Genomic DNA, 24,223 nt, shown 5'->3' with positions numbered 1-24,223 from the left:
TTGACAAATTAGACTGAGACAAGTTTCACGTGTTTTAGTTGATATAACCAATTATGTCCTCTGTTTATGTGCGTGTACAGAGTTAGTATAACCGATTATATCTTATGTTTATGCGCGTGTACAGTGTTGATATAACCAATCATATTTTATGCTTGTGTGCATGTACAGTGACTTTGCAGAATATGTGACTATAAGTATGTGTGTGTTTTAGCAATAAAGGGTTGTCTGTTGTCTGCTTTCAAGATTACAGGTGTCCGTCTACTTCAATCTCCTCAGAAAGGTACCCCTTTAAGGAAGATGTTATATGTCAATCAAGCAAGTGGACCCCCATGGAAAGAGGTATCCAATATCTGAGGGAATTAGCCATGCTAGAGATGATTCATCATGACCCAGACAACGCACAATTACCCAAAGATCCAGAGGAAGTCCAATGCACACGACCCATGTGGCAGAAGTTTTGTATGGAGCACACCATCGTCCTATGCCAACTCACCGGCAATAATGACCTAGAAAGACGAAGAGGCACCGACAGTGGATGAAGTGGCTCGCCAACTCCAGCAATACAAAGAAAATCTCTCCTCCTCCCTACGAGCCTGCATTTTGGCTGTGGAGAAGCTGTCCCAGGATGTCCAACAAATCAAAGAGGATATGTCCTACTCTCCACTTGTAAGGATGAATGTCTCAGCTATTAGGAGTGAGCGTTCCTCTGCCCAAGAGAGAGAATATAGAAGGTACACACCACGAGATGCCCTATGGTTATACCTATGTGATCATGGAGAGGACATGAGAAAACAGGATGGAAAAACTACCTCAGTCCTAAATGCACGGGTATGTGAGTTGTGAGGAAAAAACACCACAAAAGGGGATTCTGCCAGGAAAAATGCCGCTCCAGTTTCCAAACAGAGTAGAAGGGCTGATCTTATTTCTGATCCTCTTGAAGGGAATTCTGAGCCAATTTTACGAGAAGTAAGTACTGGATACTCTAACCAGAATTAGAAGGGCCCTGCCTCCACCCAGGTGGAGGAAAGGGATAACCGGGTAAATTGGACTGTGTGGATTCGATGGCCTGGCACGTCAGACCCACAAGAGTATAAGGCTCTAGCAGGCACCGGCGCACAGTGCATTCTAATGCCATCAAGGTCTAGAGGGGCAGAACCCATTTGTATCTCTGGTGTGACAGGGGGATCCCAAGAGTTAACTGTATTGGAAGCTGAAGTAAGCCTAACTGGAAATGAATGGCAGAAACACCCCATTGTGACTGGTCCAGAGGCTCTATGTATCCTTGGCATAGACTATCTCAGGAGGGGGTATTTTAAGGACCCGAAGGGGTATTGATGGGCTTTCGGCATAGCTGCCTTGGAGACGGAGGGCACTGAACAGCTGTCTACCCTGCCTGGTCTCTCTCAAGACCCTTCGATTGTGGGGTTGCTCAAGGTAAAAGAACAACAAGTGCCAATTGCTACCACGGCGGTGTACCGGCGGCAATATCGCACCAACCGAGACTCTCTGATTCCCATCCACAAGTTGATTCGCCAACTGGAGAGCCAAAGAGTGATCAGCAAAACTCGCTTACCCTTTAATAGTCCCATATGGCCAGTGCGGAAGTCTAATGGGGAGTGGAGACTAACAGTTGACTATCGCGGCCTGAATGAAGTTACACCACCGCTGAGTGCTGCCGTTCCAGATATGCTAGAACTTCAATACGAGCTAGAGTCAAAGGCAGCCAAGTGGTATGCTACAATTGACATTGCTAATGCGTTTTTCTCAATCCCTCTAGCAGCAGAGTGTCGTCCACAATTTGCCTTTACTTGGAGGGGTGTCCAGTACACTTGGAATCGATTGCCCCAGGGGTGGAAACACAGCCCCACCATTTGCCATGGACTAATCCAGACTGCGCTGGAAAAAGATGAAGCTCCGGAACACCTGCAATACATTGATGACATTATCGTATGGGGCAACACAGCAGAAGAAGTCTTTGAGAAAGGGAAGAAAATAATCCAAATCCTTCTGAAAGCCGGTTTTGCCATAAAAGAAAGTAAGGTCAAGGGACCTGCACAGGAGATCCAGTTTTGGGGAATAAAATGGCAAGATGGACGTCGTCAGATCCCAATGGATGTGATTAATAAAATAGCAGCTATGTCTCCCCCGACTAATAAAAAGGACACACAGGCCTTCTTAGGTGTCGTGGGGTTTTGGAGAATGCATATTCCAAATTACAGTTTGATTGTAAGCCCTCTCTATCAAGCGACCCGGAAGAAGAATGATTTTAAATGGGGCCCTGAACAACAACAAGCCTTTGAACAAATTAAACGGGAGATTGTTCATGCCGTAGCCCTTGGACCAGTCCAGACAGGACAAGATGTTAAAAATGTGATCTGTACTGCAGCTGGGGAGAATGGCCCTACCTGGAGCCTCTGGCAGAAAGCACCTGGAGAGACCCGAGGCCGACCCCTGGGGTTTTGGAGTCGAGGATATCGAGGATCCGAGGCTCGCTATACTCCAACTGAAAAAGAGATATTGGCAGCGTATGAAGGAGTTCGAGCTGCCTCAGAAGTGGTTGGTACTGAGACACAGCTCCTCTTAGCACGCCGACTACCAGTGCTGGGCTGGATGTTCAAAGGGAGGGTCTCCTCTACACATCACGCGACTGACGCCACGTGGAGTAAGTGGATCGCACTGATCACACAACGGGCTCACATAGGAAACCCCAGTCGCCCAGGAATTTTAGAAGTAATCACGGACTGGCCAGAAGGCAAAGATTTTGGAATGTCGCCAGAGGAGGAGGTGGCACGTGCTGAAGAAGCCCCGCTGTATAATAACTGCCAGAGAATGAGAGGCAATATGCCCTGTTCACTGACGGATCCTGTCGCATTGTGGGAAAGCATCGAAGGTGGAAAGCTACTGTATGGAGTCCTACACGACAAGTTGCAGAAACTGCTGAAGGAGAGGGTGAATCGAGTCAGTTTGCAGAGGTGAAAGCCATCCAGCTAGCGTTAGATATTGCTGAAAGAGAAAAGTGGCCAGTGCTCTATCTCTATACTGACTCATGGATGGTGGCAAATGCCCTGTGGGGGTGGTTACAGCAATGGAAGCAGAGCAACTGGCAGCGCAGAGGTAAACCCATTCGGGCTGCCACACTGTGGCAAGATATTGCGTCCCGGCTAGAGAATCTGGTTGTAAAAGTACATCATGTAGATGCTCAGGTACCCAAGGGTCGGGCCACTGAAGAACATCGAAACAACGAACAGGTGGATCAGGCTGCCAAGATTGAAGTGGCTCAGGTGGACCTGGACTGGCAACATAAGGGTGAGCTATTTATGGCTCGGTGGGCCCATGATACTTCAGGCCATCAGGGAAGAGATGCAACATATAGATGGGCTCGAGATCGAGGGGTGGACCTGACCATGGACACTATCGCGCAGGTTATCCATGAATGTGAAACATGTGCTGCAATTAAGCAAGCCAAGCGGTTAAAGCCCCTGTGGTATGGAGGGCGATGGCTGAAATATAAATTTGGGGAAGCCTGGCAGATTGACTGTATCACACTCCCACAAAGTCGCCAAGGCAAGCGCTATGTGCTTACAATGGTGGAAGCAACCCCCGGATGGCTGGAAACATACTCTGTACCCCATGCCACTGCCTGGAACACTATCCTAGTGTCGCCTTGAGAAGCAGGTCTTGTGGCGACATGGCACCCCAGAAAGAATTGAGTCAGACAACGGGACTCATTTCCGAAACAACCTCATAGACACCTGGGCCAAAGAGCATGGCATTGAGTGGGTGTATCATATCCCCTATCATGCACCAGCCTCTGGGAAAATTGAGCGATACAATGGACTGTTAAAGACTACATTGAAAGCAATGGGGGGCGGAACGTTCAAACATTGGGATACACATTTAACAAAAGCCACCTGGTTAGTCAACACCAGAGGATCTGCCAATCGGAGTGGCCCTGCCCAATCAGAATTTTTACATACTGTAGAAGGGGATAAAGTCCCTGTAGTGCACATGAAAAACATGTTAGGGAAAACAGTCTGGGTTACTCCTGCCTCAGGCAAAGGTAAACCCATTCGTGGGATTGCTTTTGCTCAAGGTCCTGGGTGCACTTGGTGGGTGATGCGAAAAGATGGAGAAGTCCGATGTGTGCCTCAAGGGGATTTGATTTTAGGTGAAAATAGCCAGAATTAAACTGTATCATATTAGTTGCTATATAACCCTGCTACTGTATGTTATCATTACTATAATTGTTATATGCTATATCCATAGTACTATAGTAAGAATCGCTTGGATCAAGCAAGAAAGAACTGTGATAAAACTGAGCAAAGCGCAGTAGAGGTGGAACCAGAACTGACTCCAGCATGCAACAATCCAACGGTGCACACCATCCTCCTGCTGCGTCAAATGTCATCTGCTCATCACACCGCACTGAAGCCCAATTCTGCTCTACCGACTGAGAGGACTTTGCACCATCCCTCCTGCCCAGACAGACTGGTATGACAGATGGAGCCCAGAGTCAGAAACTAAATGACCTCAGCAAACATTTTATGAACATAACCCATGAACTAAAGAACTGATATTTCTGTGTGTGTATACTTTTTTATATATATATATATCTATATCTATCTATCATTGTTCATATGTCTCAAAGGGATGGAAAGGTGGTGATGATTGATCAGAATGTAACTAAAGGTATGGGAACTGAGCATGACGTCAATGGTATAGAATAAGGGGTGGATACTGTCCTGGTTTCAGCTGGGATAGAGTTAACTGCCTTCCTAGTAGCTGGTACAGTGCTATGTTTTGAGTTCAGTATGTGAAGAATGTTGATAACACTGATGTTTTCAGTTGTTGCTCAGTAGTGTTTAGACTATAGTCAAGGATTTTTCAGCTTCTCATGCCCAGCCAGGGCACCTGACCCAAACTGGCCAACAGCGTATTCCATACCATGTGACGTCCCATCTAGTTTAGGAACTGGGAAGTGGGGGGCAGGGATTCGCCACTCGGGGACTGGCTGGGTGTCGGTTGGCGGGTGGTGAGCAATTGCCCTGTGCATCATTTGTACATTCCAATCCTTTTATTACTACTGTTGTCATTTTATTAGTGTTATCATTATCATTATTAGTTTCTTCTTTTCTGTTCTATTAAACCGTTCTTATCTCAACCCAGGAGTTTTACTTCTTTTCCTGATTTTCTCCCGCATCCCACTGGATGGGGGGGGGAGTGAGTGAGCGGCTGCATGGTGCTTAGTTGCTGGCTGGGGTTAAACCACGACAACGGGGTAGACATGGCCTGCCTACCTGCACAGATATGGATGACCAGGCCTCCCTAACCGCGCAGATGGGGTAGACCAGGCCTCCCTAGCCGAGCAAGTGGGGTAGACCTGCCATCCAGATGCGAGCCGGTGGGGTATACCTGGCCTCCCTACCGGTGCAGGCCGGAGAGACCAGGCCTCCCTAACCATGTGGGTGGGGTACACCTGGCCTCCGTAATCACGCGGTTGGGGTAGACCTGGCCTCCGTACTCGAGCGGGCAGGGTAGGCCCAGCCTCGCTAATACACAGGCAGGTTAAAACTGGTCTCCGAACCGGTGCCAGTGGGGTAGACCTGGCCTCTCTACCTTCCCAGGCAGGGTAGACCAGGCCTCCTGACTGGTGCCAGTGGGGTAGACCTGGCCTCCATAACCGCACAGGTGGGATAGATGTGGCCTCCCGAATGGCGCACGTGGGGTAGACCAGGCCTCCCGAACTGCGTGGGCCTTGTTAACCTGCCCTCCCTTCCTGCACCGTTGGGGTAGACCTGGCCTCCCTGCGGTGCCGGTGCAGTAGACCTGGCCTCCCTAACTGCGATGGTGGGGTAGACCTGGCCTCTGTACCTGCGCAGACCTGGTAGGCCAGGCCTCCATAAGCATGTGGGCAGGGTAGACCTGGCCTCCCTAGGCTGTTGGGTGGGGTAGACCTGGCCTCCCTACCGGCAAGGGCAGTATACATCAGGTCTCCCTAACCGTGTCGGCGGGCTAGACAAGACCTCCCGACCGGCGCCGGTGGGGTAGACCTGACCTACCTAAACGCACAGGCGGGGTAGACCAGGCATCCCAACCGCTGATGCTTGAGTAGACCTTGCCTCCCTAACCGTGCTGGCGGGGTAGACCTGTCCACCCTATCTGCTGGGCCAGGATATTTTGCCTCCCTGCCGGTGCCGGTGGGATAAACCAGGCCTCCCTATACCACACAGGCAGGGTAGCCCTGGCCTCCGTACCCGCATGGGCGGTGTAGACCTGGCCTCCCTAAGCACACGGGAAGGGGTAGACCAGGCCTCCCTACCGGCACCAATGGGGTAGACCTGGCCTCTGTGCTGTGACGGTGGGATAGACCTGGCCTCCCTCGCCAAGCAGGCGGGGTAGACCAGGTCTCCCTACCTGCAAGGGCGGGGTAGACCTGGCCTCCCTGCTGCACCAGTGGGGTAGACCTGGCCTCCCTAACCGTGCAGGCAGGGTAGACCTCGTGTCCCTACCCGCGCGGGCAGGGTAGACCAAGTCTCCTTCACCGCGGGGGTGGGATAGACCTGGACTTCCTTACTGCACAGGCGGGGTAGACTAGGCCTCCCTAATCGCGCAAGCGGGGTAGACCTGGACTCCCGAATGGCTCCGGTGGTGTACACCGGGCCTCCCTGCCCTCTTGGGCTGCGTAGACCAAGCCTTCCTAACCGCGTGGGTGGGATAGACCGGGCTTCCCTGGCCGAGTGGGTGGGGTAGACAACATCTCCCTGTCCACGTGGGCAGGGTAGACCAGGCCTCCCTAACCACCCACACAGGGCAGACCTGGTCTCCCTACCTGAGCGAGCAGAGTGGATTTTGCCTCCCTAACCGCATGGGCAGGGTAGACCTGGCCTCCCTAACCGTGAGGGTGGGGTATTAAAACCTCCCTAACTATGCGGGCGGGGTAGACCTGGCCTCCCTACCAGCGCCGGTGGTGTAGACCTGGTCTCTCTACCCGAGGCAGGCAGGGTAGACCTGGCCTCCCAACCAGTGCCTGTGGGATAGACCTGAACTGCCTGCCCACTCTGGCCTGGTAGACCAGGCCTCCCTACTGCCAAGGGCAGGGTAGACATGGCCTCCCTGCCGGCGCCGGTGGGGTAGTCCAGTCCTCCCTAACCACACGAGCAGGGTAAGCCTGGCCTCCCTATCTGCCAGGTCGGGTAGACCTGGCCTCCCAACCAGCACCTGTGGGGTAGACCTGAACTGCCTGCCTGCTCTGGCCTGGTAGACTAGGCCTCCCTACCCGCCCAGGCGGGGTAGACCTGTCCACCCTATCTGCCAGGCCGGGAGATTTTGTCTCCCTGCTGGTGCTGGTGGGATAAACCAGGCTTCCCTATACCGTGCGGGTGGGATAGACCTGGTCTCCATACCCAAGCGGGCGGGGTACATTTGGTATTCCTAACCACGTGAGCGGTGTAGACCTGGCCTCCCTAACCGCGTGGGATTGGGTAGACCTGCCTCCCTAACTGCACGCACAGGGTAGGCCACGCCTCCCGACCCACGCTGGTGGGGTAGACCTGGCCTCTCTATCAGCACCGGTGGGGTAATCCTGGCCTCCCTAACCGAGTGTGCGGGGTACACCAGGACTCTCTACCGGCAAGTACAGGGTAGACCTGGCCCTTTTAACTGCACGGGCAGGGTAGACATGGCTTCCCTATCTGCGCAGGCCTGGTAGACCTGGCCTCACTAAACTCACGGGCGGGGTAGACCAGGCCACTCTACCCATGCCGTGGGGTACACCTGGACTCCTAAACATGCGGGCAGAGTAGACCTGGCCTCCCGACCAGTGCCGCTGTGGTAGAGCTGGCCTCCCTAACCGTGCAGGCGGGGTAGACCTGGCCTCCTGACCGGCGATGGTAGGGTAAACATAGCCTCCCTATCCACGTGGGCTGGGTAGACCTGGCCTTCCTAACCTCATGGGTGGGGTTAACCTTGCGTCCCGACCGGTGCTGGTCAGGTGGACCTGGCCTCCCTGCTTGTGCGGGCCGCGTAGACCAATCCTCCCTAATCAAGCAGGTGGGGTAGACCAGGCCTCCCTAAGCCCTCGGGTGGGCTAGACCTGGCCTCCCTAAACTCGTGGGCACAGTAGAAATAGCCTCCCAACTGGCGCCCGTGGGGTAGACCAGAGGTCCCTATCCATGCAGGCCGGGTAGACCTGCCCTCCTGACTGGCGCCGGTGGGGAGACCTGGCCTCCCTATATGCACAGTCCAGATAGACCTGGCCTCCCTACCAGTTCCGGTGGAGTAGACCAGGACTCCCTAACTGCGCAGGCGGGGTGGACCTAACCTCCTGACTGGCAACATTAGGGTATACCTGGCCTCCCTATCCGCGCAGGGCCAGGAGACCTGGCCTCCCTAACCGCGCGGGCTGGGTAGACATGGCCTCCCAACTGGAACTGGTTGGATACAACTAGCCTCCCTATCCCGTGGGATGGGTAGACCTGGCGTCTCTACCGATGCGGGCGGGGTTGTCCTTGCCTCCCAACCGGCACTGGTGGGGTAGACTTGGACTCCCTAACTAGCGCTGGTGTGGTAAACCAGGCCTCCATAACTGCGCGGGTGGGGTAGACCTGGCCTCCTTAATGGCACCGGTGGGGAAGACCAGGCCTCCCTAACCGCACAGGTGGGGTAGACCTGGCCTACCTACCCAATCGGGTGGGATAGACCTGGCCTCCCTAACCGCACGGGCAGGTAGACCTGGCCACAAAAACAGCACCTGTAGTGTACACCTGGCATCCTTAACCACGCGGGCAGGGTGGACCTGGCCTCCCGTCCGGCACCGTTGGGGTAGACATGGGCTCCCTAACCGCACGGGTGGGGTAGACCTGGCCTCCCAACTGCCACCGGTTGGGTACAACTAGACTCCCTATAGGCACGGGACAGGTAGACCTGGCCTCTCTACTGATGCGGGCGGGGTTGTCCTTGCCTCCCGACCAGTGCCGGTGGGGTAGACCTGGCCACCCTAACCAAGCAGGCAGGGTAGACCTGGCCTCCCTAATGGTGCCAGTGGGGTAGACCAGGTAGACCCAGTTGCCTTCCTCTTCATCTTCCCAGAAATATCATCCAGGAGGACATGCTCAGGGACACACTGCTCTCCTATAGGAGGTTAAACAGCTTTTTTTTCCCCAGGTTATCCTCTGGCCTCTGTTGGAAGACAGCTGTCAACTTTTTTGGAAGCCATCAGCGACTTGTCCTGATCTTCATGATCTCTCAAAATTGATGCAGGGTGAGCCTTGCTATGAAATTGGCTTGCTCCCTCTCCAGCCTTGGATGATTCCCCTCTGCTCCCAGGGGCTGTCATAGGCTGAGTTTGCTCAAGTAATCCCTAACTTGATCCCCACTTACTGCTGGTTGTTTTCCTCCAGGGTCCTGCTGCCAGTCACAAAGGCCTGACAGATGTCACAGCCAAAAAAGTCATTAAGTTCCTCAGCCTTACCTGCTCCTACACTTAGAAAGCTCAGCAGCAGGCCCACATGATCCCTGTCTATTCTTTTACGGTTAATGAAGCAGTATCAGCTCATCTTGCTGCCTCTGTCCTCCCCTGCATCTCTCAAGGCAATGGGACCTTTGGCTTTGGCATCGTCCCTACATCCTAAGACAAGGTTTCTACATTCTGTCAGCAGCTTTCCTTGCTTCCACCTCCTGCCTGCTGCCTTTTTGCCCTGGAGCTCAGTCAGTTCACACAAGCAGCCTCTGGAGATGGTTGCTTCTCTTCACGGGTGTTTGGGGAGATCCTTCTTGTCCTTGCAGGAGGCTGTCCTGTATGGCCGATCAGATTTCTCAAGCTCCTTCCCCCTTCAGAGCTGCTTCCCATGGCACCACTTGTCTCAGTCTCCTGAGTGTGTCAAAGTCTTCTCCTCTGGAGTCCCAGGTCTGTGCTCTGCTGCTGGCCTTACTCACTGCCCTTTGGTGTCTCATCCCCAACTAATTCATGGCCATGACAGCCAAGACTGACACTGAATATCATCACATCCTTAACCAGCTGTTCCTTCTTGGCCAGGATCAGGTCCATGTGAAAATCACCCTTGGTGGCCCACCTGGCAGCTCTCTGAAGAAGTTGTCCCAAGAGCCTTCAGGCTGTTGGCACCCTGTTGCTTGGCCTTGCCATGGAATGCCAGGGCACTTAAGTTCACCACAGGAACCTGCTCATGAACCTGGAGAATTCCCGGGGTTGCTGACAAAAGACCTTTTTTGTTTCCTCTTCCTGAGCAAGCAGTTTATAACTTCCAACATAAGGTCACTCTTGCTGACTCCTGCTCTGATCCTAAATGACAAAAGCTAGTCCAACCTGTTGTCTGTCAAAGAGAGAACCTCCACACATCGAAGCTTCCATTTCATACATGGGGGATACTCCTCATCGTCCCTGCTGCTCCCTGGGTAGAGCCTGTATCCCTCCATTGCAGCACCACAGCTCAGCAACCTGTCCCATCATGTCTCAATTAATCCAAAAACATCACAGAAACATCACAGTTCTGTGACAAGCTATGGGTCTTCAGCTCCTCCTGGCAGTGCACATTTGGGCCACAGCACATCAGTTGTGGCACCGTAGAGGAGCACAGACTTCTCACAGGGAAACCTGAACACTGGTCCTGACCACAAAATTGGTTTTGATATGGACCGTTGCTGTGCTTGGAGGATGCTGTTCTTGAAGACAAGATGTATCCAGGAACACTCTGAAAATTCTTGGTCTTTTCATTGATTGTATCATCAAGGGGGTGAGTAAAAACCCCTGTGCAACTTTGCTTCATGTTCATGCAGTGCCTGCAGCTCTTGGGTGGGGAAGGAATAGACCTTGCCTCTCTGATGGCATCTGATGATTGATGCCTCTGACTGATGGCATCAGTCAAGGGCACACAGGCACCAAACCGCACTCTCTGCGATGCTGTCTGGAGTGTCTGTGATGTACCAGCCTGAATGAGAATTGCTTTCCTGTAGGTCCTGTGAGGTCCATGCCTGCCTTGGCATCTGGTGCAGCTCTGTGGCCCTGGATCTGGACATTAAATAGTGTACCTGCCCTGAATTCTGTTAGGCAATGTGGGGATTAACATGGGACACATGCCATTATAGTCAGTGGAGGTATAGTAAATCCAGCTGATGGAAAAGAGGGAGACCCAGCTCTCCCTATGGTACATGACTGCAATTGTTCATATGAATACCTGTATAAACTGCCATGAAGATAAGGAGTACGAAAAGGTTCTTTTGGCCTTTATTTGGGCATAAGCTGTCATGTCACTTGGCCAAAGGAATTTCACACCAGGCTCATCCATGATTCTCGATATGTTGCCCTGCCTCTATGAACTTCTCCATTACAGTTTGCTGTTACTTACATGTATCTTGGACCACCTCTGGCAACTCAAATGTCAACAGGTATTTGCATTTGAACACCTGACTCCTGCCTTCCATCTCCATTAATTCAGAAGGGACCTGAGACAAGGAGCTCCCATGCAGGTGCCTATTTTGTGCACACCTGAAGAGAGTCAAGAGGAATGCCACCTCCTGTGGCTTTGTGGTGTGCATGGGAGGGAGCTGAGTCTCCTTCAAATGCCATAAATAGAAACACAGATGAAATCCCACCATTGACCCATGGATCACTTCTGTCTGTAGGTGTAAAGGAGGTCCCTGCCTGTCACTCTCTGAGTATCCTGTCTAAAAAATAACACGAAAAAAGTGGTACATTAAAAGTAACTCTGAGAGAAGGATTATATTTCTGGAAAGAAAAAAAAAGTCACATGTAGATGTAACTTTGTCTCTGAGTGGAAAATTTCATTTCATGAAAGAAGTGGCTCTCCCTAGTTGAGGGAATAACCATCACTGATTGCCTCAACCTGTTTCCCAGCAGGTTCCCCTGGAGCCCCAGGGACACCTGGAGGGAGCTCAGAGAGGGCAGAGAAAGGGCTGCCTTGGGCTGGTCCTCTGCTGCTGAGCTGGGCTGGGCTCCTGGGCTGGAGGGAGCTCATGGCAAGCAGGCAGCACTGCAGAGAGACAGCTCTGCCCAGGAGCAGCTCCTCTGCAAAGCGCAGCAGGGCTGAGGGCACTGCCTGCAGGCACTGAGGGGTGAGGAGGGAAGGGAGAGGGAGGTTGGAGGCACAATGAGGTGGACGGAGAGAGGAGAGAGCTGACCTGGAGAAAAATCTTGACAGCCCTTCACAGGGTAAGTCTCTGGCTGCAGGGCAATACAGCTGTGGGTCCTGGAATGACCTCCTAAAGCTGGCACATCCCACAGCCTATGGGATCTGTCAGAGGGACTCTCACAGTTTCTGCAGTGCAGAGAAAAAGGCCGTGCTTTGGAGCACAGCTTCCCTGCTGCACCCTCAGAGGGACAGGGCATGTCAGCTGCCTTCACCTGGGGATGGCTGCAGAGTGTGAAGGTGGGTGTGCAGCCAGGGGTGCCCAGGGCTGTCCTTCTGAGCAGGGTCCCTGCACCGTGGGGGGCTGTGTGCTGGGGCAGGGACTCTGCCACCGGTCAGGGTAAGTACTCAGCCTGCCAGGGAACAGTAACAGCAGATATGAGAAAAGCTGTGGGTAGAAGAAGCATCTCACAGCAGGGCAGGGTCCTTCTGCTGGCAAGAGGGTGCTGTGTGGGTCAGGGGAGCTCGCAGCTCCAGATCACCCCCTGGACATTTCCGAGGGGACTTTTCAAGCGGAAGATCAAACCAGGGATTAATATATCATAAAGATCTTTCCAGACCCTGTGTTTTCTGTTTCCTGCTCTTGGGGAATTTGGGGGGAGAAATGGAAAAGGAGCTGTAATGCTTTCAGCAAGTCCCTGAGACTCCTGAGCTGTAACTTGGAGTGACCAGTAAGTCTGATAGGAGCCTCCTGAAGTAGAGCACAGGGACTGAGAACAACTGCCTGGCTGTGCTGGTGTCTGGGAGGTGGCATGCACAAATGGGTAAGGGTAACACTTTCCTGAGACTGCAGCTGCCTCTCCTCTTGCCTCTCTGAGCCAGTCGATCTCTGCTCTTTTCCTTGGTTCTCCACTTGTCTGTGTTACTGTTATCTTGCTGCTGCTGTCAGGCTCTGTGGGGATGGGAGTTTCAGCTGCAGAGTCACACACTGATCTTGTGGGTCCTGCCATGCAGCTGTGTCCACAGGAACAAGTGTCCCAGCTTTCCTATAATCTGAGGGGTTATTCTCAATGGTGTCTGTGGGGCTGGGGAATGAGCTGATTCTCCCTTACAGCGATGCTATCGCATCAGGTCACTTGGCTATCACCTCCGAGTGTCCTTCCAAGCTGTTAGCTGCCCTGCAGGATGCAAACCTGTCTCACAGCAGCTTTCTGTGATCTGAAAGCCCCATGGAGAAGCATAGAGATGCTAGGACTGAGGAAATGCTCTTGGGCTGGTGAAATGAGCCCGGTGTGTCCTTGGCTAGAAGCAGGGTGCTGAGACTTTGAGAAAGGGGGAGACATTTGGTGGTCTGCTGTGGATGTCTCAGGTCTCAGGAGCCTTCAGCATTTCTTCTGTACTCCGGGAGAACAGCGTGAGCCAGGCAAGGCAAGAGGATTGCCTGTGTTTTAGTGCCTAGAGAGGGGGAGCTGCTCTGTCCTTCTGTCTAGTTCCTACTTTCACTGTGCTTGCACCTTTCTGAGATGGAGGGTGATCACGCTTCCATGTTACCCTGAAAAGACACCAGACACTGCTGAGAGCAAACAAAACTCCCCAGGGGCGATGTAGGCAGCTGTAAAAAAAACTAGAACTCTTAAAATGCTTTTGCCCTCCTGGTTCCTTAGCACTGGCAGTGCAGATGATGACAATCCCTTCTGTGTTAGGAGCGGCTTCAGGTGACAAATTCAAACACCAGACTGGCCTCTGCCCGCATCAGTCCCATGAACCCACAGCTGCAGAGCAGGGCTGACCTTTCAAGAGCCCATGGGCAGAGGCCCTGCTCTTCATTGCACGCTCGGCCAGCACCAAGCAGGGCTCCAGCCACAGACCTGAAGGAAGGTCTCCTAGAAAAGGAAAAGGGTCTGTGTGTGTGAGAGTGGGAGGGTCTATGGGAAATGGCTTTGATATTGCTCTGAGAATAATGCCCTGACTCTTCACTGTCTTTTTTCTACTTTGACAGCACCCCACTACCACAGGAAGAACATGTCCAACGGCAGCTCCATCACCCAGTTCCTCCTCCTGGCATTTGCCAACACGCGGGAGCTGCAGCTCTTGCACTTCTGGCTCTTCCTGGGCATCTACCTGGCTGCCCTCCTGGGAAACGGCCTTGTCATCACCGCCATAGCCTGTGACCACCACCTCCACGCACCCATGTACTTCTTCCTCCTCAACCTCTCCCTCCTTGACTTGGGCTCCATCTCCACCACTGTCCCTAAAGCCATAGCCAACTCCCTGTGGGACAACAGGGCCATCTCCTACCCAGGATGTGCTGCCCAGGTCTTTCTGTTTACCTTTTTGATCTCAGCAGAGTGTTCTCTTCTCACTGTCATGGCCTATGACCGCTACGTTGCCATCTGCAAACCCCTGCACTACGGGACCCTCCTGGGCAGCAGAGCTTGTGTCCACACGGCAGCAGCTGCCTGGGGCAGTGGGTTCCTCCATGCTGTGCTGCACACTGTCAATACATTTTCATTACCCCTCTGCCAAGGCAATGCTGTGGACCAGTTCTTCTGTGAAATCCCCCAGATCCTCAAACTTGCCTGCTCAGATGCCTACCTCAGGGAAGTTGGGGTACTTGTAGTTGGTGTATGTTTAGCTGTTGGTTGTTTTGTTTTCATTGTGCTGTCCTATGGGCAGATCTTCAGGGCTGTGCTGAGGATCCCCTCTGAGCAGGGACGGCACAAAGCCTTTTCCACGTGCCTCCCGCACCTGACCGTGGTCTCCCTGTTTATCAGCACTGGCAGTTTTGCCTACCTGAAGCCCCCCTCCATCTCCTCCCCATCCCTGGACCTGGTGGTGGCAGTTCTGTACTCGGTGGTGCCTCCAGCACTGAACCCCCTCATCTACAGCATGAGAAACCATGAGATCAAGGATGCCCTGAGAAAACTAATGACTGGATGCTTTTTAGAAGGAATAAACTACCTCTTGTCTTCTGCATAGTACTTATATCTCATTACAGACCCAACCTGTCTTTTGCTGGTCTTTTTATGGTGATTTTGGGTGTGGTTTTATTCCTTCTTTTTCACTTTGTTTTATATATCTGAATGCTTTCCACAAAGAAGTGTCTTTATTCCTCTGGTTTCTAATTCACAGTCTGTCCAGGCTTTTCTGTGCCCTGGAGGCTGTGCAAATGAGCTGTTCCCTCTGTGTGTTTCAACAAAATAAAGGGCCCTGCAGTGAGTTGGTTTTCCAAGTTTCTTCCACCAAGACCTTCTCTGGTGCTGCAGGGAGCAGTGCCTGTGTGCAGAAGGGAAGAAGAAAAGAGTCCTGGCACAGCAGCAGTGCCAGGGAGCACCAGCGCTTGGTCTTTCCCAAGCTTCTCTCTTCCCACTTCCATGCTTTCCTTCTGAACCCTTCGATTGGTGGAAGGCCTGAGGGCTCTTGAAACTTGGTTAGAGTCCTGCTGTGTGTCAGGCCTGTGACTGCAGGCAAGGACAGGCAATGGGCACTTGTGTGACAGAGCTGGCCTCCATAGCAGCATTTCCATCATACAAGGGGATCTCCCCAGGCCTTGTGCCACAGATGCCCCCCAGCCCTGGGGCTCAGCCCTCTCCACCCCCGAGGAGCTGCTGTGCCCTTCAGAGGGTCTGGGGCTGTGGGGTGAGTGCCCAGAGCTCTGCCGCAGCCTGTGGTGGGCACTGCTGTGGGGCCATGCCAGACTGGGCTGCACTGGGGAGAGGGCAGGGGAGGTGGAGGGAGGTGAAGGGAAGTGGGAAGAGTTTAGGGGGAGCTGATCTGATCTGGAAAGTGCCCAGGAGAGAAAAAATATCAGTGTAGAGCTTGTAGTGTGTGACCATGGAGGGCAAGGACTGACACCAGGGGGGTGTGGTGCAGAGCCTGGGCGTGTGGAAAGCATGGAAGAAATGCAGGTGTAGGGGAGAGGAGGAGTCTGGTCTCTGCCCTTGGCAGTGCGGACAGATAGGGAAGGTGGCTCAGGGCCTTTGTCACCCCCAGCATCTCTCATTGGCCATTTCCAGCACTTGCTGGTCACCCCGGGTTTACGGGTGAGTTTCGCTGTGAGGCCACCTCCATCATCCTGGTGGTCCAACGGCTGGTTTGGGGGAACAGACAGCCCTGCCCAGCTTCTCTTCTTCCCCAGACCCTGGCAGACCCTGGAGCAGAGCTGTCTGCAAAACCCCATGTAGGACAAGGCTGCGGCAGGGCTTGGGTCGGGTGCTGGGGAAGCTGAAAAAGTAGCAGGATCATGGTGGAACTGTGATCTGAAGGCCATCTTTGGGATCACAATGGGGGGAAGGTCCCCACCCCTGACTCTCCCCTTTCCCATGCTGTGCCTGCACAGTGGGGCAGTGGGACTGTTTATGGGCAGTGGGGCTGGGCCAGCACAAGGACAGGGTGCTGACAGGGGCCATGAAGCAGCTGCCAGGAGGTGCCATCATGGACACTCTTTCTAAGGATTGTATACCAGAGGTTAATTACTGAGAACTTATAGCTATTTTTGTCATGTAAAAAGAAAACTTAAATAGCCTTAGTTCATAATCGAGAATACATAGGAGTTCCATTTCAGCACTGTCCTGTTACTTCTATTACTGATAGTTCCATGAATTCCAAAACGTCCTTGAGAGCTTCCATATTTTTCCTTGGTTCCAAACCTCGGACTGCTGAGACACGGAGAGTACTACCTCAAATCTCTGCAAACCAAATCTCTCCCACCTGCTCTCATCCACATTCTTTTACCCCAGGACACTTCTAACCATCATGTCAGCACACTACGTGGTCTCTTTTTATCTGGGTGAAGTCAGGGTGCTCCCTCAAAATGCCTTCCCTACAGAAGTCTTCTCAACCTGCTGATGCCACTTGTATCACCTCTCACAATGTACAGCTCCATATTAGTTCAGCAGAGCTCCATGGGATGGACAGTTTTCCTGCTCCTTTCATTAGAAAAGGTGACAAAGAGGAGACACTCCTTCCCAGGAAGCCAGAGCCCTGGGTGTTGCTCACTTGGTTCTTACTGGCACTTCATTCAGACTCTGTTGTAGTGGCTTTGGTGCTTTTCTGTGGCTATTCTTCCTGCAGAGAAGATCTTAAAAAGACAATGATTTCATAAACAATGGTCATAAAGGCCCTGTTGTAGACAACAACGTTTGCCATGAGCTCTGGAGAGAGCCAGGAAGATAGTTAATAAGCACCAGGAATATGCAGGAATCTCAAGGCCTCTTCTGAAGAGAGAGCAGCTCTGAGCAGCACTGATTGCTTGGCAATGTGTAGGGCTCAGAGAGAGGGTCGAGAGATGTCAGTGAGAAACAAGGAGGTGGCTGATGGCTTTAGCAAATCCTGAAACCCTCTCTGAGGCCAGAAATGGAAAGCAGTGGATGTCTGTGGATGGGGAAGAGGAGGAGGTGTGTCCTGGGAAGATGTCAGGAAGGAAGACCCCCCTTCTGCAAGTCAGGGATTAAAGAGATTTGTCTATGATAATGTGCATGCCTAGAAAATGGACAAGGCCCGCTGCTGAGGGTGGCTCTCATGCCAAATGATCTGAACATGCTCTTTTCTTGCTTCACTTCCCATACTTGGATGGACCTCAGGAAACATCTATGAGTGTGGAGGATGCACAGACCTCCTGGGGTGAAGTATCATCACTGTGGGGAAAAAAGGGAAGGGTTTGTGAGAGACGTGGTTGTGCAGGGAGAGAGCCGTGCACATAAGAATTCAAGCGAGCCTGGGGCTAGTGGAGCACATCTTTGGTGCTAGAGGAACATAAACAAGGCTTTGAAAGAAGCCAGATGGGTTGCAGGGAACTCAGAGATATTGTCTAAGCCTCAGAAAACTACAGCTTTATGTTTGAAGAACAGTGAGGACAGAGAGCTTTCAGTTAGCCTTGGGATATCATTGGGTCAGAGTGAGTTGGGGAAGCAGGGGGGAGAGTTAAAATCTGCAGAGAAACGATCACTGACATAGGACAGTATAGGACAGCCTGTGGTGGGGAAAGCCAAGGGCTTTGGTAGGGCTGGGACCCAGAACTGAGGTCCTTGTTCTCTTGGCTAGGGCTGCTGACTTGTGCGCTGAGTGGTCTCCATGTATGTCAGCACTGGCATGATTGCCCATCTGAAGCCCCCCTCCATCTCCTCCCCATCCCTGGATCTGGTGGTGGCAGTGCTGTACTCACTGGTGTCTCCAGTTGTGAACCCTCTCATCTATAGCATGAGGAACAGGGAGCTGGAAAATGCCCTGAGAAAAGTGATTTCATGGGCATTTTTCAATACCAGTAAACTTCCAGTCTTTTTCCACAAGTGACTCCCATACTAGGCCCATGCTTTGTTTTATTATCATTGTTGTTATTGCTCTTTGGGGTTTCATGTTCGTAGAGCAATACTTGGACTTCCCGTACTTCATGTGAAGCATGAACCTCCTCTGTCTCACCTGGAGGACCATATAAAAATGTGTCTTTGTAACACTGGGTCCAAGCTGACTCCCTCATAGCATCGCTGTAACAAAAAGGGATCTTCCCTGTGCACTGCCTGATGGTAGGGCTGTTTTTCCAAGCCTCGTGTCAGGAACAGCCCTGAGATACTGCACCCCAAAAAGGCCTATAGATCCATGGTTTCAAGGGCAAAAAGCTCATTGTCATCTTGTGACCTGCTAGAGGGGTAGACTTAGGACTCACCTGTTGGTGCCTGGTGACAGTGGAGATGATGAGTCGTCACTGAGATACAAACCGAGTCCTCTCCCACATGTGACAGGGCAGAAGACATCTTCCAGGAGGGGAATCTGTAGCTGCCTGGATATCCCAGGGGATCTCCATGGGCAGCGTGTGCCTGGGCTGTGACTGGAGCTCCACAAAGTGAGAGATTGCCTAGGTGGAATCACCCAAAAGTGTTAATTCCAGGTATTCACAGGGAAAGGAGGACTCTGCAATCAAAGGGCAGGCAGCAGGAACCCAGCTGGCACAGGGAAAGGGGGCTGGAGAGATGGAAGAGCTGGCTGAGGATCTCCAGGGCCAGGACTGTCATGCTGCCCTGGTGTGTGGGGCTGGTGGGGGCAGAGAAGGGGCAAATGCAGTCATGTTGGGGATCACCTATCATATGAACACAGAAGAGCCAGAGAGTGAGTGGCCATACAGCCCAACCCTGAGGAAGGACCTTTGCTGCATGGTCATGCCTGTCTTCCTCCAGGTCTCCAGGATACGCAGCTCTACTGCCATTACTAATACAAAGGGAACCAGTTTCCTACCAACACTCATTACACATCAAGTCCCATAGCTCTTGCCACAGCCAGACTCTCAGCCAAGCCCATTCTCAGACACGTCCGGCTAGATCAAGTGCTTGTCTCGACAGATTTTGAAAATCTCCACTGATAGAGATCTCACCATCTGGCCTGGGTCCTTGCTCCAGTGTTTGGCTCTGAGGCTTTTTTCCAAACCCCGGCTTTCTCAGCCTCTCCTTGTACACAATGTGCTCCAGGCCCCAGCCATCCTTCTGGCCTCTGCAACTTTCTCTCCAGTCTGCCAGGGTCTTCCTTGTGCTGGTAAGCCCCATACTGGATTCAGCAGTCCTGAGGTGGTCGTCCTGCTGTGGGTTAGCCTTGCCCAACACCCAGACCCCCACCCAGCTGCCCACTCACACCTCCATCTCAAAAGGACAAAGGGACAAAATAAGATGGAATAGCTCATGGGTCACGATAAAGACAGGGAGATCACTTACTAATTACTGTCACAGGCAAAGAAGGGTTGACTTGGGGAAGATCAATTTAATTTATGCCAAGTAAAAAAGGTTTGGAATGTGAGAAACACTGACAAAATTATTCAAGTCCATTGCCCTCACACTTTCCCCAAGCTCAGATTACTCCATTGCTCCAAGTTCTTCTACATCGAGATCCCAAGGTCAGGGTGAGGTGGGGAAACAGGGGGAGGCAGCTAAAGTCTGCAGGGAAAATGGCACAGGCATAAGACAGTGTAGGACTGTCTGTGGTGTAAGCAGGGCCTTTGTGCAGCTGCCCCCCTCCTCCCTGCCAACACAACTGAAGTCCTTGTCATCTCCACGGTGGCTGCTGTCTCTTCCACTGAAGCCCATGCGAGGACACCGGTTCCTTACAGCCCCAGGCCCTTGTTCCCTCCTCACTGACACCCAAAACAGCCTGGGAGCTGTAAGCATCCCATGAAGGAAAGGATCCCCCTTCCCAGGGGGATGGGGCTCAGGGTTTGGCCATCCTGCTTGGTGAAACACATTTAGGGCTTTCACAGCCACCTCCACAATTGATTTTCCACCTGTAACCAGTGTCTCCGACTTCCTGGTTCACCAGCCACCAGGGACGGTCTCCTTGTCTGGTCATTCCCTCCACGCTCTCTAGAGTTATGTTCCTCAGTGGCGCCCACTAACACCCTCAGAAACTTGGAAGTTTGATGCTGGCTTTTACTTCTTGAGAGGCGCGTTGAGTCTTTCAGGATCTGCAGTTCAGGAACTTGGCACCAGAGGGCTCATTAACATGAAAACTCCCTAACGAGCCAAGGCTCAGTGCATAGTTGTCCTTTAGGTCTTCAATTCTTATGTGGTTAATTAGAGACATTTCAGGAGCGTAGTCAAAGTGGAAAGATTTCAATACTAAACAATAAGAAAGAATTCTCGCCCCCCCCCCCCTTTTCTTTATTTTTCTGTTCAGGCACCATGTAATATCACAAATCTTCATATTGATCCTCCTAATGGAGTTTGGATGTATACAAAAAGCAAGACCCTTTTTGTCTTAACAATCTATGGTCATTCTTCATCCCTACCCCCAGCCCCACCTTTTCTCTCAACCACCTGGCACTTACAGCAGCCTTGCTCAAATCTGAGCTTTCTTCACTGAAGTCTGTAGCTGCATGCTTCAGCCCATGGGCACCAACTCCCTCCTGCTTGGAGACCGAGCTGCACACAGACACGCGGCGATGTAATACACTCAACAACTGTATATTAAGTCCACGTTACCTCCTCTGAAGTCCACCTCCCACAGCGGATAGCATTAGATGAGCAAAACCCACATTTTTGTGTAAGTACGGATCCCAGGACCCCCCAAAACACTCCCTGCCCTGGACTCCGTCTGTCCATAGCGGCTCTTTGCACACAGCAAGTCACACATTGAAGTGACGAGCTCTCCTGATTGACAGAGGGGAAAAAAGAGACAAAGTGAATGAAATGCTCTCTTTTGAATAGCCAAACGGGCACTAAGCCCAATGTATCTGGGACACAGGAGCGTCTTCAAGCAGACTCTGCAATACCTAGACCCACGCATTTTTCATTCCCTGCAGGTATAAAGTACATGTGGTTCCATTGTCAGTGAAGGCAGGGATGAGAGTGGTCTCCTCTAATGTTGGGCATCTTGGGTGCCATGGCCCAGGCTTCCTTTTCTACTCAAGGGGCAGAAATCAGTAGTCTCAACTGAGATGCTTGGACACACCCTGTCTGGTGACCAGCTCCTGCTCCAGAAGTGCTCCGGTAGGTCATGGGTCTCATTTCCCAGTCCCACATGGGGGCTTCAGCCACCCCTGGGTATCTTGGAGGCAAAGTCAACCTCTGTGCTGGCAACTGAGTCAATCCCAGAATGAAGATGTTAGCCAAAAGTAGAAACATATGCAGGAAAGAGCTTGGGGCAATAAGTGTGTAAAAAGTCACTTTTCAGCAGTTTGATATTGGTCTGCAAATTCTCACGAATTTTTTCATAGGCCATGGACATGGACCAGCAAGATGATGACACTTTCTCTCCCTTTATGTAAAGAGAGATGTATACAGCCATTTCCAAAAATGTATTTCCTCCCAACACTTTGAATGGAGAACTGTGTTCTGGTGACACGTTTATATTGACATACTGTACATCTTCATTTCCTATCTAAAGGGTGCTTGGAGCAGTGAAGGTTGGAGCAGTTGGACAGATCTCCCTTATTTCTTTGCCAACAAGAAATGGACACACCTGCTGTCACTTCCATCGCATCATCCCTTTTTTCTGATCTGGCCACATCTTTATGGGATGTACAATGGCATAACACCATGGCCCCCCAATGCCAGACCTCAAGTGATACACAGAGGCCTAGGGCACAGACATATAAAGAGCCTCAGAGCACACATGTGGAAAGCAAATGTCGCTTGTGTCTTCAAGAAAGAAAAGAAGGAAGACCCAGGGAACTACAGGCAAGTCAGACTCACCTCCACCCCTGGGAAGGTGATGGAGCAGCTAATCATGGAAAGCATTTCCAGGCACATGAACGATAAGAAAGTAGTAAAGGTGCATAGGACATACCTATGTATGTCCAGTTTGCCAAAGTCTTCCCTGATCTGATCCTCTTCCACCAAGGCAGATGTCCATGCTTTCCCCCTGGTCTCTGGCAGCTGGGATTTCTGAAGGCCGGTCTTGCTAGCAACTGCCGAGGCAATGAAGGCATTCTGTGCCTCAGCCTTTCCCACGTCCTGTGTCATCAGGTCCCCAGTCTCACTGAGCAATGGGCCCACATTTTCCCTCGTTTCCCTTTTGTTACCTGTCTACTTACAGAAGCCCTTCTTGTTTTCTTTGACATCCCTCACCAAATTCCATGCCATTTGGACTTTACCTTTCCTACCTTTGCCCCAGCATGCTCAGACAGCACCTCTGTGTTCCTCCCAGGTTACCTGTCCTTGTTGCCACCCTCTGTATGCTTCCTTTTTGTGTTTGAGTTTGGCCAGGAGCGACTTGTTCATCCACGCAGCCCTCTAGGCATTTTTGCCTGATATCATATTTGATGGGCTGCACCCCTCTTGAGCTTGGAGGAGGTGATCCTTGAATATTAACCAGCTTTCTCAGGCCCGCCTTCCCTCCAGGGCCACATCCCATGGGGCTCTTCCAAGCAGATACTTGAAGAAGGCCAAACTCTACTCTCCTTAAATCTGGCATTCTGAGATTGCTTTTTACCTTCCTCCTTCCCCTCAGGATCCTGAACTCCACCATCTCATGGTCACTACAGCCCCATCTCATGGTCACAAGGCTGTCTTTGACCTTCACATCCCCAACAAGCCCCTCCTTGTTGGTGAGGAAGAGGTCCAGCAGAGCTCCTCTCCTCGTTGGCTCCTCTATCACTTGGGTGAGGAATTTATCATCAATGCACTCCACAGACCTCCTGGAGTGCTTATACCCTGCTGTGTTGTCCTTTGAGCAGGTATTGGGGTGGTTGAAGTCTCCCATGAGGACCAGGGCCTGCCAATGTGAGGCTGCTCCTACATGTCCGTTGAGGACAACATATACTTCTTCTTCCTGGTCCGGTGGCCTATCGCAGACATCCACTATAACGCCACCCTTTCCTGTTATCTCCTTAATCCTCACCCTTAAGATCTCCATTGGCTCCCTATCCATCCCGAGACAGAGCGCCATGTCCTCCAGCTGTTCTCTCACACAAAGGGCAACTCGCCATCCTTGTCTTCCCATCCTCTCTTTCCTCAGGAGCCTGTATCTCTCCATTTCAACACTCCAGGCATGGGAGCCATCCCACCACGTCTCCATGATTGCAACAAGATTGCTGCCCGGCAACTGAACACAGATCTCTAAAACCTCGTGGTTATGCCCCATACTGCACGCATTAGAGTACAGGCACTTTAGAGAGGCAGCCCAGCATGTTGAGTTCTTGGAGAGGGTGTGAGAGATTTCTCCACCGTGGTGCTTTGTAGGCATTTCCCTGCTTACATGTAAGTGCTGGAGGTGACCCCACTTGAGCCCCATTTTGCTGATTGTGTGATCCCTTCCCATCACATCACCCCATGCCCTTTGCTCATTGATCCTATCTATCCCTCCCTTAGAGGACTGCTGGTTGCTCCCTCCTGCCCAATCCTTCTTAATTTACAGCCCTGCTTATGAGGTCAGCCAGCCTGTTGGCAAAAACAGCTTTGCCCTGCTTAGAGAGGTGGATCCCATCTCTCCCAAGCAGACACTGGTCTGCAAACAGGGTGCCATGGGCACGGAACCCAAAACCATGTCCCCTACACCCGTTCTGCAGTTAATGATTAACTTGTCCTATCAGTGCCTTTCTCCTCACACCCTTTCCCCTCACCAACAAGGTTGAGGAGAACACCATCTGGGCCCCCATGCCCTTCACTATCACCCCCAGAGCCCTGTAGTCATATCTGATACTGTCA

At 52.0% G+C, this 24,223-nt stretch overlaps 1 protein-coding gene across 2 annotated transcripts; it reads left to right on the top strand.

The window, feature by feature from the left end:
- The first annotated feature begins 14,123 nt into the window (after positions 1-14,123).
- LOC138683179 (olfactory receptor 14A16-like) lies at positions 14,124-18,392 on the top strand. Of its 2 annotated transcripts, XM_069774709.1 has the most exons (2): positions 14,124-15,014; positions 18,315-18,392. In XM_069774709.1, the coding sequence occupies exons 1-2, from the start codon at positions 14,124-14,126 to the stop codon at positions 18,390-18,392; spliced, it is 969 nt and encodes a 322-aa protein (XP_069630810.1). The 2 variants fall into 2 exon arrangements, with proteins under 2 accessions (XP_069630810.1, XP_069630809.1); XM_069774708.1 differs by lacking the exon at positions 18,315-18,392 and having other exon boundaries at positions 14,124-15,080.
- Positions 18,393-24,223: the final 5,831 nt, after the last annotated feature.

Source organism: Haliaeetus albicilla, chromosome 31, assembly GCF_947461875.1.
Source record: "Haliaeetus albicilla chromosome 31, bHalAlb1.1, whole genome shotgun sequence".
Taxonomy (NCBI): Eukaryota; Metazoa; Chordata; class Aves; order Accipitriformes; family Accipitridae; genus Haliaeetus; species Haliaeetus albicilla.
This window is presented reverse-complemented; position numbering and strand designations above follow the sequence as displayed.

Excerpts from the sequence above, each read along its gene's own strand:
- LOC138683179 (XM_069774709.1), top strand. The coding sequence starts at position 14,124 with ATGTCCAACGGCAGCTCCATCACCCAGTTCCTCCTCCTGGCATTTGCC. Across the intron at positions 15,015-18,314 it reads GAAACCATGAGATCAAGGAT|CTGGAAAATGCCCTGAGAAA; the intron begins GCCCTGAGAAAA and ends AGGAACAGGGAG.